We start from the raw sequence: 17,665 nt of genomic DNA, 5'->3' as shown, positions 1-17,665 counted from the left end.
TGGCAACCTTCGGATTACTAGCCCGATTCCCTCACCGCTCAGCCACCTGACTCACCTTGGCACATATGCCAATTTTTTGTATACATTTTTGCCATGATAAAAAATTATACATTGGAGGAATTTAGCAGCGATTTCACCTTTCATGGGAAAGTGTTTGCACATTTTTTCTTACCATATCTAAAAGATTTTCATATTTGCATTTCAAGCACAACTTCATCTCTTGAGTCTCAACTGGGTTCAGGACATCAAATGTCTACTGCAGGTTGAATGTCTTAATACTTTCAGCCTGACAGAGCTGTTTGAGGATCTGTGAAAATAAGGTTCTCTGAAAAACTCATTGTTGTCATTAAAAAGGCAAAGGCAAAAAAAATACTAATGTTAATATGCAGGAGATGAACAGCTGGCGGCAAATAAACAAACCAGATTTTCTACTTATATTAGATCATGGAGGATAAATTAAATATTGTTGTATTTGTAAGACAATAAAGTATTTAACTGTGTGACATGCCAAGATATACAGAACTTTAGCCAATTCTCACCTGCCAAACAGTTCCTTTGTTCGAAAAAACCTTAAACATGATCCAAAAGGGAACCAAGAGAGTACAGAAGAGCCCAAGGAGCCAGTCCAAAGCAGAGGCGCAGTCCAGGTTCACATATATTTAGTTAAACTTGAGAGCAAAGAGACGAAGGAACCCTAATTGGAGACACAGAACACAGACGCTGCAGTGTCTATACATAAAACATTTAGCCAAAATGCAGATTAAGTATTGTCTGTGATGATAATAAGAGTTTCATCAACTCCATACAAACTTTAGGAGTAACAAAAAGCCAGCAGTACCTTATCATGGCCAGAGACGATACCCAATCATATCCTCAATGTCTTCATACAGGTAATCTATACCTGTAAATGTACAGTAAGACGGTTGAACGCCTTCCTTATTAAAATCAACATATATTCAACATTCGAGTTTGGATCTTGTAGCTCCCAATAATGTAATAATTTCCTGAAAATGTGATAACATCTGAAAATGTAAGTGCATTTACACTTGATCTTAAATGTAATAAAACTCAATAATGTAATAACCTGAAAGCCTACCTACCTACGTTTTTGGTCAGGCTCCTTTTTAAAACTAGAAAATCCTTGATTGGATCCCCCCATCAAAGTCTAAACACTTCTACTTTTAAATGTACTTACTATTAACGTAAACCTTTTTCTGGATTTCAAATTAGATTTGCAACCCTTTTTGAATGCACCTATGTCACAAAATCAAACGATGCAAAGGATACACTTCATTCAATAATAATCACTTTGAAGACATTTTATGGAGATTGCTTCAACTGTTTTGCCTTCATCTCTTGCTTGTGTAATGTTAACCATCTTCTGCTGTTTTTGGAACGTACATTCCTTGCACAACAACCAATAAGCATGGGTATAGGCAGGTTCATTTCCTGATTAATCCTAACTTATACTACCACTTGCCATTGTCAATTTCAAATTCTACAAAAAGCCTAGAATTTACATTTAATGTAGATTTGCAAACATGAAATCATTGTCAAATGATAATGATTTCAATAGGCTAAGGTTATGCTAACAACAATATACGTTTTGGATATTTGCACACAAGAATATATCAAATGTAATTATAATAATAATCTTATGTTATTATACATTTATACTATACTATTATACATTTATTATAACATTATAACATTCTCTTTCAAAATTATTACATCAGTTTTGAAGAAAAATTATCCACCTGAAAATGTAATAAATTCCCAATAATCTAACAAGGTATTAAATAATAGTGGACAATTATATTACAATATCAGTCGAGACATTTCATTACATTTTTGGTAAAGTTATTGAATCATTTGTTTTTTTTACGTTGTGCAAGTGCACATTTTATAATGTTTCCAGGAAATTGTTACATCATTGGGTGCTACAAGGCTAAATGGCTAAACGGTAATTGCTGATTAAACTCAAGATCATGTAAGGCAGGAATCAGAGAACTGTGACATTGTATCCTGTCTGCCAAGCCTTGTCAACTGCATCTTCCTTTGGTCTCAGGGCATACAAGTCTTAGTTCAGTCTAGGTAATAATGAAGGGCTATTCCCCCCCAAAATTATATAGCCTACCACTACTATATTTGGCACAGATGCAGGTTAGGCTTTGACCAATAGCACATTCAAGTTGTGTAAGTCAAAAAGACCATTTCTAGTATGTGATCTTTGGCTGCTGTATTTTAACAATATTATTACTACACCCTGATGCTGAGACAGCAGGAGAAGAAAATGTTATGAAAGCTCACAATTGTATCCCTGCCAGTTTGCCCTGTTTTGTAACTATGAGCAATAATGACATGCCCACACATGAATCTATTACATGTCTAGTGAAACCATTCATAAAGACACACTTCATGTCGTTAAGAATAAGAGCAACAATGCACCATTGAGTAGATGTGTGTTAAGTCAAAATGTTCATAGTGTTTTCTTGTGCACTTGCATGTGAAATGTATTAATATAAGGATTAACAGTATAAAGCCACAAATTGTTTTCCCTGGGGCCCATATGTCCATCAAGCTTAAAGGGAGAGTACTTCTCAAACAAGCAAACAACAGAACAGTGAATTTGAGCCAAACAGAACACACAGGTCACTCTAGAGGGAATGTCAAGACTGTAGCTACAAAGGAGCAACAGGGTGACATCTTAAACAAAGATTCTAGTACTTAGACTGAACAGTTGCTTCACTCAGCACTTTAAAATCTGGATCTTAAAAAAAATATACAACCAAATATGGGCCTGTCAGGAGACAAAACAATGAATCAGTTCATTTATTGCCTGAGAATCTTAGGCACTCACCATAAATCCATCCAGCTGCTATTGACTGACTAATTCAGAGTAGCAGAAGATTGTTGCCACTGCATGCATAATGGCCCAAAAGTTGGGGGAAATACAAGCCACCCAAAAGAGCACATCATGAGCACTGTTACAATTGAAATGGGACGTAAGCTTTCCAATGGTATGGGTACATTTTACACCGTTTTTCTTGGAAGCTCTAATTCCAGAATGATAAATTGGCACTATGAAAGTTTACTTTCTATTATGACTATCTCTTTAATTCCTCATGGGATCTGAAGTATAATTAATATAGCACATGGTGTACTATTACTTGCCAACATTTTAGAGTGTGTTGCATTTGGTCTTTGCAGAAGCATACATGCATACAGAGCAGAGGACAAGCAGCAACAACTCTCGACAATATCCTGTCTGAAACACAGCAGGGATTATGTCTGTTACTGATGTCATCAGACAATACAAACTGACAAACTGTTAGACGGAAGAAACAATAGGAGCCCTTTTTGTTGTTCCCTAAATATGATCATTTCAGTTGATTCATTATAGCCGACACTATGTGTCTCAAAAGAAAGTGTTTCCTCTCGCCTGTGTGTCCACACCAAACAAGATGACCATAATGAAGAAGCATATTACCAACTTGCTCAGGTAGATTACCAGATTACCAACTACAAGCCCAGAGCCCCCCACACCACTAACGACTCCCGCCTGGCCAACGACCTGAACGAGTTCTACTGCAGATTTGAAAGACAATTGGACTGTCCTGAACTACCCCCCCCACCCAAGTGGATTCCCCCCCCCCCCTCTCACCACAGTGATGACTCTCCATTCAGGAGAGAGAAGTCAACAGACTGTTCAAGAGACAGAACCCCCGCAAAGCAGCGGGGCCAGACTCTCCTGCCACCCTCAAGCAGTGCGCTGACCAGCTGTCTCCGGTGTTCACCAACATCTTCAACACCTCCCTGGAGATATGCCATGTGCCAGCCTGTCTCAAGTCCTCCACCATCATCCCTGTGCCCAAAAAGCCACGGCCATCAGGACTTAATGACTACAGACTCGTCACCCTGACCTCTGTGATAATGAAGTCTTTCGAGCGCCTGGTGCTGGCACACCTCAAAGCCATCACAGACCCTCTTCTGGACCCCCTGCAGTTTGCCTACAGAGCTAATAGGTCTGTGGACGACGCAGTTAACATGGCCCTCCACTTCACCCTACAGCATCTGGACTCTCCAGCATCCTACGCCAGGATCCTGTTTGTGGACTTCAGCTCTGCCTTCAACACCATCATCCCAGCCCTGCTTCAGGACAAGCTCTCCCAGCTGAACGTGCCCGACTCCACCGGCGGGTGGATCACAGACTTCCTGTCTGACAGGAAGTAGTGCGTTAAGCTGAGAACACAAGTCTCTGACTCCCGGTCCATCAGCACCGGATCTCCTCAAGGCTGCGTCCTTTCTCCTCTGCTCTTCTCCCTGTACACCAACAGCTGCACCTCCAGTCATCCGTCCGTCAAACTCCTGAAGTTTGCGGACGACACCACCCTCATTGGGCCCCATCTCTGGTCTTAAGACAGTGGAGATGGTTGTGGACTTTAGAAAGAATAAAGCCCCACTCACCCCATCACCCTGTGCAACTCCCCAGTAAACACTGTGGAGTCCTTCCGCTTCCTGGGTACTATCCTCTCCCAGGACCTCAAGTGGGAACTGAACATCAGCTCCCTCACCAAGAAAGCACAACAGAGGATGTACTTCCTGCGGCAGCTGAAGAAATTCAACCTGCCAAGGACAATGATGGTGCACTTCTACACAGCCATCATTGAATCCATCCTCACCTCCTCCATCACCATCTGGTACGCTGCTGCCACTGCCAAGGACAAGAGCAGATTGCAGCGTATCATCCGCACTACTGAGAAGGTGATTGTCTGCAATCTGCCTACCCTCGAGGACCTGCACACCTCGAGGACCCTGAGGCAAGCGAGGAAGATTGTGGCCGATTCCTCCCACCCTGGACACACTCTGTTTCAACCACTCCCCACCGGCAGAAGGCTGCGGTTCATCAGGACCAAAACCTCACGCCACAAGAACAGTTTCTTTCCCTACATTTACATTTACATTTAGTCATTTAGCAGACACTCTTATCCAGAGCGACTTACAGTAAGTACAGGGACATTCCCCCTACATTTTCCTACATTTTCCTTTTGTTCATTATGTTGAAATGTTCACTGCTGAATGCTGTGCATGTGTTGTCAAATTAATGAAGATGTTTTATTAATTTGCTTGTGTTTTGTCTATTTGCATGTGTTTTCTTAAGTTGCAAGGTGTTTGCACGTCGGCCACCGTCAGTACAACACTTACATGTATACTGATTGTTCTTTTTGGTTTAATTGCTTGAGCTTAACTTTAACATTTTCTGGCATTAACACTTATTTTATGTACTGCCTTGCAAATTTAGCATTTGGCAGTGACATTTATGGATTTTTGTTAAGCAGTTAAATTGGAGTATGGGACTTTTTGAGAATTGGGAAATGTGTGTTGATCAATGGGTGAAACGTTTATTTTGTTTAAGGAATTAATTGGAGACATGCTGCTTTACTGTTTGTGTATATGTTGGCATCAACAACCAATGTTATTTAGAAGAATGTACCTTTTTCTTATTTTCATTTGTAATATTAAAAGGTTAATTGCCCCCCCAAAAAAATCAGATATCTTACATACCTCTTATGAGACATGGAAAAGGCCTCTCTAAGCAATAACTATGTCCTATGGGTGGGTAGTTCAGGGTATATTGTCTGGATGAGCATAAACTGGGTGTGACTTTCATGATTGACAGCTGGCATTCTATTACTACATACCAGACTGCACACACACCATTACTTCCATTAGTCTCACTAACTGAGACAGGATGATGTGAGAATAGAAATAAAGTCAAATGCCTCCAGTGGTAGGGATAAATGCTGTTACCTCATGCATCTTTATTGTGTGTATCCAGTCATACTGACAGGTATAATCATAGTCAGTAATCATTTTATGGTTTAAGTACTTACCTTATGTATGCTTTTTATTACAACAGCTGGAATGTTGTTTGTTTGGACATATCTATATAAGGTCTGATTATTTCACAATTACTTCCACTAATATAAGTAACTAGAACCAAATTCATTTGATCCCAATCACAATATACATTTCCTGTAGACTTCACTCCTTTCCATACGCAGAAGTAGAGTATCCATGCCAATAACAAGCATAAAACCAACTACCAATACAAATTACCAGTGTGATCAATTCCTTAGGAGATGCATAAAACCCTTCTCCTGAGAAAAGACAAATTTGAAACACGTTGAGCACATCTGCAACTGCAACTTAGTACTCAAGCCGAGTGTGATGAACCAACTTGTTGAAACATTAATTTATGGTAACCAAACATGAATGCCTTTGAAGTATTGTTTGTAGTTATCCATAAATGTATACCACTAAGTTTGAATTTAATTAATATTACAGTTAAGTGTAGGTTATGGAAGATCCAACTTTCTCCCAGAATTCAGGTTTAGGGTATGTTGCATTCGCTGGCACTGTCCAGTTCACACATTCCTTTTGTCAAATTCAACACAGGCATCTATGGTAAAAAATAAAAGACAATAATATATAAAGACAATATTATCATTAATAAAGACATACATTTGTTGCAACCGAACCTGGAATCCATAAACTGAGCACATGGAAATATAATCCCTATATTATGATTTAGACAACCCTCTTCTCTCTTGTTTCAACATCACTGAACCCAAAATATAGGAACATCATCCTTATTATTATTATTATGATTAAAATCTCCTGGTTCCACTAATATTTTTAAAGTCATTTTTTTTGTCTTGGGCGTAGTTGGAACGTATGGTCATTCAGTGATTATGGGTGTTATTTTGCCCTTAAAATGAGCAACCTAACTCATCCATGAGGGCGTTATACTCCACAGGGGTATCAACTCATACTTCTTTAAGCTGACTAAATCTAATTAATTTGGCACACTACAGGAATACTCAGATAGGATTAGAATTCTGAATATTAGAACTGTAGAATTAATAGAGAATTTAAGTAATCGTCTCTGAGATTTCCAGTTGGCCACCACTCTAGTATACTACTTTACAACAATACCGTCATGCTCTGCCATCTACAGGATATCTACGGAATTGTGTTGATGAAACTCAATGCAACAACCACTATCCTCCTTAACCCTTGTGTTCTCTTCGGGTCATTCTGTCCCATCAGTCATTGTGACCCACCGTCGTATTGCGACAACTTTACTGCATACAAAAACAAAGTGAAGCATTTTCTTTTAACTGTTGGGCTGTCTCAGACCCTTCACATTGCGAAGGTTAAAAGATAATTATTTTTATTTGTTTTTGTATTGGGTAAAATTGGGTAAACACAACGATGGTTCGTTATGAACCTTTGGGTCCTGTGACCCGAAGGCAGCACAAGGGTTAAGTAAAATAAAAATAAAAAAACAATTAAGCGAATCTGCAATGTTTATTACCTGTATTCAAGTCATTCTTGCAGCAGGACCATGACACGTCTCCACTGCAGGGAAAGGAACATGTCGTAAAAGGCCCAAACTTGGATTATGATGTAGGACACTGCAGCATAGGAAATCACTACTTGGATGGGATAACCAATCCCTGAGTAGACAAAAGCACACAGTTTACAATTTACAGATTTTATTTATGCAATTAAAATATATTTTTTTTGTTTTGTTATTTTGCCAAAAAATGTCTTTGGTGACCCAAAGGCCACCCATGTTGATCTTTCATTATACTCAAATAATTTGCACAGAATTATCATCAGAAAATAATAAAAGTCATTATGATCAAGGATATTATCAAACTATAAAAGTTACTATTTTCAGTGTTGACTTTACATAATGGTCCAAAGATAACTTATTCTTGTATATGGGGGGTAATTCCAAAGCAAGCAAAGCTTTTGATCAGTCTATGAAAAGGTTCCTTACCTCCTCTGTTTTTGTAAGCAAGATAAGGGAGCCTTCAAAGGTTACCCTGCCCCACCAAGGTTCCTGCGACTGCCAGCAGGAACTTAAACTTGTTGGCCCCCTGGCCACGGTCCATCCGCAGTTTGCTCTTTTTCATCAGACTGTCATCTTGTGTGGGAATTTCATGACTGGTAAACTTAGGGAAATCCCTTTCCATGTCCATGAGCACACGAGTGTTTAGATAATTTCCTAAATTTGTTTCAGGTGTTTGTGAATTATAAAGGATTTCAAATTAAATATATTTTCTTCAACCAATACCTCGGCACAGATAGGTACATGGAAATGGAGAAGCTGAATCTTCAGTGTTGCCGATAGTTTACAAAGATACGTTTGTTTTTACACAAGTAACTTTCAAGAATCTGTAATATTGCATTTCTTGTCATCAAGTCTAAAACGACTCAGTTGACCCTTATTTGGCACTGGTAGTGAGCTTTAGTCATTTACAGTTCAACCTAATAATGTAGGATTATGAAGAGTGGATGTTTTGTCACAGGTTTTTAAGAAAAGTTGCATTGCTAGATATAACGTAGTTCCTGTCATACTTTATGCACAGCAAATACATTTACTTACCCGTCCATCACTAAAGACCTTTCCCACGCTAATCAGTATTCCTCTCAGCCTGGGTGCTCCTCAGCTGCTGTATAATGGCAAGAGGACATTAGTAGAGCCCACGTGAGGAAGTTATCTTGTTCTCCACATTTTCTTCCCCACATTTAGAATCGTGCAAAGATTGTCACATCCACTTTTCTTGTGAAGTGGTGGTCCAAAAAAAGACTGGGATGTTTCACGTAACTCCTTTGCTGCATTTTTAATCCTAAACCAAATCAGCTGAGCCTCAACTGTACTGTAAAGTACTGGTACTGGATGTCATAATTAGGCTTTAGTTTGGTCAATGGGAAATGCTGACTATGAACAGGTGACATCACCATATGCAATTTCATTGGAAACTTTCTATTTTTAGTTAAATCAATGACTCAACATACTTTTCCATCCACTTTCTCTTCATTTCACTCCTGATATAAACCTCCATTTTCACTTAAGATCACTAAACATCTCTTGGTCTTATATTATTGACACCAAACGGAGTAGAAACAATAAAAGCTCTGCTTTATTTGAGAGATTCCTCTTTTGACACAATGACTTAGTGGCCATGAAACAAGACAGACATAGCAACACAACAAGACAACCATAAGGCATATTTTTACAGCTTGCTGGAAAATCTCTAGAACTATCAAGACCATGCTCTCTGTACATCAAATTATTGAAACATGTTACACAGGCAGACACCAAGTGCATGCTCTAAATGAGATAGTAAACAATATTCACCTGCAAAAGCAAACCTCAAATAATACCAAAGTTTTAGATCTGTGTTTAAGCAAAAACATTATGCTGTTCACTTGGGAATTCAGTTCTTACGGAGTGACGAAACCTCCTTCATATGAAAATACTCAGCAAAAGAACACTTTCTCAACAGTAGGATTTTAATATGGAAATAACATTTAGTCATTTTGTACAAGCCCCATTTTTTTATGAATTATAAATCAGGGTAACATTCATCCCTTTGGACAGAGATGGAGGAATGAAGATGACATACTGGCCATCTCCTAGAGTTTGAAATGCAATTTTAGATGGAAAATAATGAAATGTTTCACGATTCAACAGATGTAACAAAACTAGCTTATATCAGTTACTTCTAATGACATGAGCAACCTTTACTGCATACACATACAGTTTGAGTATGTACATACAGAGATATAAACTTACAATAAATGTAAATACGAAGAAACTTGGATTGCAAAATTTAAATAGAGACTTTTTTTCTCACTTTCAGCACATGAAGCATAATGAACCATCAGCTTTACAGTCTTTCTACATTCATACAGCAGGTTTACTCTACACCAGAGGTGCTTCATTGGCTTCTCTTGTGAAGAGTCCTCATACCTAGGTTCAACCAGGTGAGTCCTGGCCTTAGTCTTACTCAAAGAAATTTGGCACTGGTACATATTAGTTTACATCACAGTCATTAATTTTGATTGGTCAACCCCACCAAATAAGTGTTACTTAATAGATTTTTCACAATTCTCCAAACTAATGTAAGTTTATGCTCTTAAAACAGTTCACACAGTCATCTTCTTTAGTTTGTAGGAATGTGCAAAAACTGTAACTGGACCTTTACATCAATAAACACAAACCCTCAAAAGACAATCACCACATAGAGGGTCAACAGATTTCCATTGCTTGGGGTACTTGTAAAGAGCTTTTTTGAAGGAAAATATGAAAAGGGACCTATATTATTACCACCCTGTAGTGATTGCTTACAATAAAAATAAAAAAAAGACAAATGAAACAAACCTTTGACAGGGATATTATAACACAGCACCAAGTTACTATAACATTTCCTAGGTATTTAAGCTACCATTTACACATTAGGACAATAATGTGTACTTATAGAAGGAAACTGAGTCACATTTGTTGTATGTGCATGGAATACCTCACAACAATTTATCATATCACACCACAGGACTGATGCTAACTGGAGGGTGCCTTTGCTTCTATTTCAGTGATGGACTAACTTCCTGAAGAGACATTGACCTTAATATTGTTCAAAATACTTAAGGTCTTAAGATCTTCGATATGCTTTAAAGCACTGTAATAATACCTATCCATTTGATTTTTCAAATGGAAAAAAGTTACATATTTCAAAGTTAAGGGTAGGGACTGCTTCTTGATTCTTGTGGTATCAGCTTTACCAAAATTCAAGAGAAAGCACTAATACATTATCTAAAATAATAGAAAGTACCTGCAACCAATGTAAAATGTAACACTTCCAAAAACAGACAACAGAAGCCCACTTTTTACTGAAAAACAGTAAATTAGGCAGTGTGCCTCCTGGTATCTGTTCTGTAAATAATACACATCCAAGAGCCACAAATTATTTAGAGCTTGGAAACATTCATTTGTGACACAGTTAAGGTATGTGTAAGCAAATTGTCTAAATAAAGATTACAATAAATACATAAATAAGTGTAAAAAATATATAAATCATTGAAAGAAAGAAAAAAGAAAACGTTCTTACCTAAACACACATTACAAAAGTTGTATTATCAACACAGGGCCTGAGAAAGTAGTCAGATAATGCTGATTGACAAAATAACTGGGCCAAAATAAAATAGGTCTGCAGCTCTATAATCTGTTAAAACTTCACACATGGGTTGGGAGCATTATCTTTATCAACAAAACTCTATTCAACCATTATTGCAAAATGTAAACACCCTTTAAATGTATCATGAAAATATAAGTGTTCAGTACATATCTCCATCTGAAATGTCCACGTAGATCTCTACCAGAGTATCTACTTTCATCACTTTAAATAAACAGTTAATATGCACACTCATGGGAGGGTTATAGTTGGTGGATATGTGCTTCAGCAACTTCACTTACTAGACAGCCAGATTGTGATGAAAACAATTACAAGGTCAAATATTTGAAACATTGACAAATACAAAGAAAGGAATTTAGAAATGTCAATTTTTACATGTATAATTCAGAGGCCATGATCTTGAAGAATAAGACAATGCTAGTTCTATTACCAAACAACATAGCAAAAAATCCTGCATAGGCTCCAACACAACAGCATTTTTACCATGACTAGTAGCTTACATACTGTTTTTATGTACACACTGTAGCAGCATTGAACCACAGGATTTGTGATTACCAGATTACACGATTACCAATCCTTTGTCTCACTCCAATATGGCTGTGAATGAGGTGAAATGTGTCATTCTTGCCCTTTTTTGTCTAGCTAACCTGAAAACAATGGATTCACGAGGAGTAAACTTGATGAACACTGACCTCCCTCCTCATTCATTTTGTCACATTTGTGTCTCCTTCCAGTAAGTTTTTTAAAAATTATTTGTTATTCCTAATGGCACATTGATTTTATTCATCATGTTAATACAGTTAGCAGTAAAGATTTGGCACTTTTAATGTTGATACAGTCTTTCTTTTTCAAAACATAGTACAGTTATAACAGTGTTACCCCTGTCATCAGCGGTAATCCAAGGTGATACTTTGGTCTCCCAATCACCGACTGGATAAAAAAAAGCTGGTCATCACATTTGGACAAAGCAATAACAAAACAGACCACAATTTAGTAAATGAATAAATAGACAAATAAATATAATCATTCAAAAGGCTTTCTGGATGGCGCTCATGAGTTTGCATTTAAAACATACTGACATATTCCCCTTTAAATTAATCTTTTCAGCACATGTCAATCTGACACTTGGTAAATTAATGAACAAGTAGGTGCCACTATTCGAGGTTGTCAGAGTCAGATCTGAAATATCCATAAAATGTTTGGTTCAGTAAAATAACCATTAAGAACAAGCGGCCTATACCCAATAAATACAGTTTTAATCTCTATGCTCCACCCTAACTCATGTGAAAAGGAAGTACCAAATGCATTAATCTTTGCAATAAACTGAAGTGGCCCGAGTCTGACTCATGTACTGTGTGTGCTTGGTGGAAGAAGACTACCTAGTGTATGTGCACCATCAGGACATGCTACAATTCTAACTACTATAACTACTCCACTAACCCTAACCCCTTTCATACTTATTTTCAATTTAACATGGGCTAATCTTAAAGATGGTGATAATGTGATCCATTCTGTGTCTCTGTGATGGGGTCTCAGTCCAAATAATACTTTACATGAGAATGTAAATTTACAATTCCAAAGGATTGTGCAAAACATTCTGATCTGTTATATTTCCTGAGGGCAGATTATAAATATACATCAACTGTCCTTTCTAACAGCCACAGCAGAATAAGTGCTTGTGAACTGAGGAATACGCATCATTTCATGGGAATCATTAACTATTTTTCACTTCAGCCACTGCTCAAATCAGTATGATACTGAAAAAAAGGAAATATTAAGTTCATAAACTATTTCAGGAATAATACTTGATTAAGAGAATACTCATCTAGGGCCAATAACGAGGGTAATTCCATAGTAGAAAAATAATATAAAGAATGTCCATGAAAAATTGAAAATCTAGTTATTTCCTGGGCAGTGACTTTTCATCTCATACAAAGCATCATGGGTAAATACAAGGTAGCTGATATAACCAAGCTGTATCTTTCTCTGGTTTATGTCCAAGGGACTCCAACACACAGCTAAGGCGAAAGATATACAGCAAAATCTAAATGAATGCAAAGGTTAAAGCACAACCATAAATCTGGCCAATCAGAGGTGGTGCCGTTAAACTAAACAGCCTTACACTACATCCAAATAACAGACAATAACAGGGCAATGCCCCATACAGCTTCCTCAATTACTGGTATATGCACAGATCGTTTTTAGAAAGTTTCTAATTAGGTACCTGTACTGTAGATAAGCCAGCCTGACAGTCGAATGGTGGTTGACAGTGAGGGGTCCAGTGTGCTAAACCTGTCCACTTAAGCTGTCCACCCACCTCACCTCTATCCCTTCATTCATCTTTGCTGCATTTGCTCCTTGCTTTCATCTTTTCCTCTCCTCCAATCTCCTTTACAGAGGCAGGTCTGTGCTGTTGTGGCGAGTCTTTCTTGAGGTCCCATCGTCCCTGGGAAGAGCTTTCTGCAGGTTAGACATGGCTGCTGTTTTCTTCAGGTCGATGACGGCGTAGAACTCACTGCGTCGGGGTGCCTGGGGACCACATTTAAGGGGTGGTAGGCGCTGGTGCTGTGGCTGGGGTTGGGCAGCCCCAACACCATGAGGCTGACATGGTGGCTCTCCCTCCAAGTCCACCTGGATGTAGTTAAGCTGCCGCGAGGGAGGCATATGGCCGTGCTCGCACCCTCCCACCCCTCCCCCCGATCTTCTGCGAAAATCAAAGCTGAATATTCGCCCTCCTCTGTCTGACTGGCATGGCTGGGGGTGTGGGGGGCAGGCGTGTCGGAGCCGGGGTGGTTGAACCTGCTCTGTGTTGACGTAGTTCTGCAGGGCATCCCGGTGGATCCCCCCGCCATCCTGATGGTAACCATTGGGTGTGCTGGGACCTTCTGAAAACTCATACTCATCAAAGTCCTCCTCCTCCTCCTCGTACTCCTCATCCTGCTCGTCATCTTCCTCATCCTGATCCTCGTCCCTCTGCAGAGCACGATATTCCCACACTGGGGGCAGGGAGGGTAGGTTCTCATAGTTGAGCAGAGCTGTCCGCCGGTGACCTCCACCCACACCCCGCTCACAGGGGTAGCCCTGCGGAGGTAATGATGAGGGGCCGTGGAGGTGTGGATGGGACAGGGGGTGGGAGTGACTGTCCCCAGTGGTGCTGCTGCTGCTACTGGAGCCCACAGACTGGGATACACTGCTGGGACTGAGTCTCAGCCTGTGACCCCTACTCAGGCCGTTGATGTTCTCGTAGGTAAGTTGGCTACCCTGACAGCCCTCCTGATGCTCATGGCTTGGATGCCGGTGCATGAGGTGTTGGTAGTGATGATAAGAGTTGCACATGTGCAGGGGAGGCTCGTCACCCTCTGTTTCTGAGCCTGTTGCGCCCTCTACTGGCCGCAGAACATGGGGATTATGCCCATGTCTTTCCCTTTCTCGCTCTCGTTCCAGTAGATGACGTTGGGTGGGAGTAGGTCCCAACATGAATTTGACCTCCTGTGAGGAAGGCTGTAAGAATACCTGCGGATCTTTGCGTTCTTCCAACGGACAGCAGTGCATGCTGGACTGCCCACCTCCTTGCCCCCCCACAGTCATGGAGCTGCGTGCCGGCTCAGGAAAAGAGCTAGGCCGCACCTCTGGTAGGGAGTGCACACAGTGTCGACTGGAGAGGTCCCCCTCCACACTAACAGTGTTCACGTAGGTGTGTGCCTTTTGTAGAAGAAAAAAAAGTGGTTTGTAAGCCCTCCAACAGTTACAGCATCAGTGGAGAATGAAGATTAAAGGTGAAAATGTTAACAGTTCTCCCTTACCTGGTCCTCAAGGCCCATGAGGCTGTGGCCATGATCGTCAGCCAGAGAAGGCTGGGAAGAGTCAGCTCGGATAGGGTATCCAGGGTAACCATTAGGGAAACCCTGGACAGGGAATGCTGGAGCTGCAGGCAGATGACAGTATAATGACTACCTTTACATGCCCACAATACTAATGACTTACAACTGTGAGACAGATGTCCCCAGACTTATGTGTTACAGGTTTAGAAAGACTTAGCAAGTGTGTGTATTTCATTGTGTACATGTCTCACTGTTGGGGGTTTGAGGTGTGCGGGGAATGTCCATTTCTGGAGTGTGGCCACTGCGGCTCATCATCATAGGCTCTTCCACCACATTGATGCTATTGCACTGCATTAGTTCCTGGAGCAGGTTGAAGATCTCCTCTGCCCGGGAACATTTAAAGGCAAATATTCCTGATGGAACAAGAAACATTTCGATAGAAAAGTTATATTTAACAAATTGTAGTTGTGTGTTTGCTGGAAGTTGTGAGAAATAGTTTGGCAAATGTCAAAATTATATTCATTAGTTTGGTGTTGATTAATAATACAACAGTGTGAAACTAAGCAATAGTATGAATAATTGAGATGGTGCCTAAGAGACAGAGGTTAAACAGCTGTTAGAACAGCCTTAGAACTACTTAGCTGTAACAATTGTCACAAAAGTGACAATGCAAGCACCAACACAAAGTTCACAATGGAACTTAACATAGTTCACTACAGCAGTGCAGGAATCATTCAACTGTAGACCAGGTTACTCACCCTGTCCAGTTTGGCATCGCCTTCCACTCTCAAAAGAAAAGAGGTTGGAGTCATAGCCGTAGCGGCGCAGACAGAGGTAGGGCCACCGAATGGCATCCCTCTTGCGTGTGTGCAGAATGAGCTCTGTCTGGGTGAGCTCCATGGTCCCAGAGCCCAGTTCATTGCCTTCATCATCAACATTAGTTACCTGTCATGGAAAACATGTCATATTTTATCACTGTACAATTAACATAATTTCATCTCATGCCAACCATATAAATCCTGTATTCAGAAAGTAAAGTGTCTAAATTGTGTGTTTAAATTTGGAATACAGATAGTTGTGGGGGTATAATGTGCAAAACAACATTTAAAAGTTAATGGAATCCAGTAAAAATTCTTCAATGCAGCCCTTTATTTTAAAACGATCAAACTGTCTATCTTAAGTAAAATAATACATTGTAAAGAAGAGTTTTGACAAGCAGACAACCTTAAATTTGGTGAGATGGTTGTCTCTGATGCGGTCTCTGTATAGGCAGCTCCAACAGCTCCCCATAACTTCAGCAGGCCAGCTGAAACCTGACAATAGATGGAAGTGAAAACAAATCAAGCAGATTTGACTAAAACAAGGGACAGCCTAGGTGAATGAGAATGTGTCTATCATTTTTCAATTGGTCTACTAGACACAGCATCTTACATTTTGACTCATTACACACACAATGTTTTTACCCAGTCCAGGCCATCAGTGGTAGGGATCCAAGCATAAATCCCCAAATCCTCTGCTGGGTGTCATGGTGAAAGGAGAGCTGGGTGGTTGCATTATAATTTTCAGGAGGAGCATTATTTTCTCTCTCCTATAAGTGAGACGGGCAACAATCTTTGTTAAAACTAATAGGCCTAGTATACTTTAGAAAGAAAACTTTAGATTAAAAAGAGCAGAATCTGATAGGCCTCCAAATGGAGGAATCACACCCACAATAATAGGAATAAAAAAACATTGACAATGCAAATCACAACCTATTATTATTGTTGTTATTATCATTTAGTGTTAGGTATGGTTAAATCATTTCATTGTGGTGATGTCTACAACTTGTCTGCATGTTCTTAGTTAAACTTAATCGTGTTCATCAACATGTACGAAATTGAGAAGAACCCCATGAAGGGTAAAATGAGTGTATGAAAATATCAGTAGTCTATAAGTATGAAACATCGCATTATCGTAACAAGAGATTCGTTGTAGGCAACTTTCAATAGCCCATCATTATTCAAAGCAAGAATATTTCTAATGACAAGATTCTGGGCATTTTTTTGTTTGTATCTATGTGTAAGGTAGGTAGCATCTGCCAAAGTCTAAATACGCTAAGCAACGCCAGTCTATATTGGCTATGATGCTAGGATGCTAGCAATACGATGTCTATCAAAATAATGTCTAATGCCAAATTAGCGTTATCATCTTGACATCTTAACACAAAGAATTAAAATAAATAATATCGTAGGCAACACGACGACAAACACGCAGTAATACCGATGTTTTCAATCTGCGGCGCAGTGAACTGCACAGGTAGGCAGTAGGCTACAGAACAGTTATTTATGTGAAACACTGCATTTACACATTGTATCTTTTCATAAGAATCACCGAGGTTACGCACAGGCTTTATCGCAGATATAACGGGTTGCTGAATTAAGACAGCGGGGGTTTGCTACTCACATGTCTGACAAGGATTGTGATACGAAACTACCGAGAATAGTGAAGGCTGGAAATTAATTGTCGGTGGCGCTGGAGGGATCAGATAGCCCACGGGTCGGTTTTTGATAATAGTCCATGGGTTATGGCACTTGTTTAAGAAGAACGGAAAATTAGACTAATTGTGTTCAAATAAAGCCATAAACTGATTTTTTTTGTCCGCCCCCCTACTGCAGCACGGGCCTCTCTTTGACATTTCCCAACCGTCAGGGTGAGAGTTCACAGACAACGAGGTTTTGTGGAGAGACAAGAAGATGTTGAACGCTGGAGGACCGAGATGTAAGGTGTGACTGTTTGCCTAAGCATGATGAGGTG

At 39.7% G+C, this 17,665-nt stretch overlaps 1 protein-coding gene and 1 pseudogene across 1 annotated transcript; both read right to left on the bottom strand.

The window, feature by feature from the left end:
• Positions 1–253: 253 nt before the first annotated feature.
• Positions 254–8,048, bottom strand: LOC134018391 (sodium- and chloride-dependent GABA transporter 2-like; annotated as a pseudogene).
• A 929-nt stretch (positions 8,049–8,977) lies between these two features.
• Positions 8,978–17,598, bottom strand: frs3 (fibroblast growth factor receptor substrate 3). The gene is made up of 7 exons (XM_062469097.1): positions 17,315–17,598; positions 16,336–16,460; positions 16,097–16,185; positions 15,631–15,817; positions 15,124–15,285; positions 14,855–14,976; positions 8,978–14,753 (listed from the first exon to the last, which is right to left on the bottom strand). The coding sequence occupies exons 3-7, from the start codon at positions 16,160–16,162 to the stop codon at positions 13,443–13,445; spliced, it is 1,848 nt and encodes a 615-aa protein (XP_062325081.1). The 5' UTR covers positions 16,163–16,185; positions 16,336–16,460; positions 17,315–17,598; the 3' UTR covers positions 8,978–13,442.
• Positions 17,599–17,665: the final 67 nt, after the last annotated feature.

This window comes from Osmerus eperlanus, chromosome 1 (assembly GCF_963692335.1).
Source record: "Osmerus eperlanus chromosome 1, fOsmEpe2.1, whole genome shotgun sequence".
Classification (NCBI taxonomy): Eukaryota; Metazoa; Chordata; class Actinopteri; order Osmeriformes; family Osmeridae; genus Osmerus; species Osmerus eperlanus.
Note: the sequence above shows the minus strand (reverse complement) of the source record. Positions and strands in the feature narration are given on the sequence as shown.

Coding starts and splice junctions, on each gene's coding strand:
- frs3 (XM_062469097.1), bottom strand. CDS start 16,162: ATGGGGAGCTGTTGGAGCTGCCTATACAGAGACCGCATCAGAGACAAC. Junction 15,286..15,630: donor GCGATGCCAAACTGGACAGG/GTGAGTAACCTG, acceptor TTGTTCCATCAG/GAATATTTGCCTTTAAATGT. Junction 14,977..15,123: donor CACACCTCAAACCCCCAACA/GTGAGACATGTA, acceptor ATCTGCCTGCAG/CTCCAGCATTCCCTGTCCAG.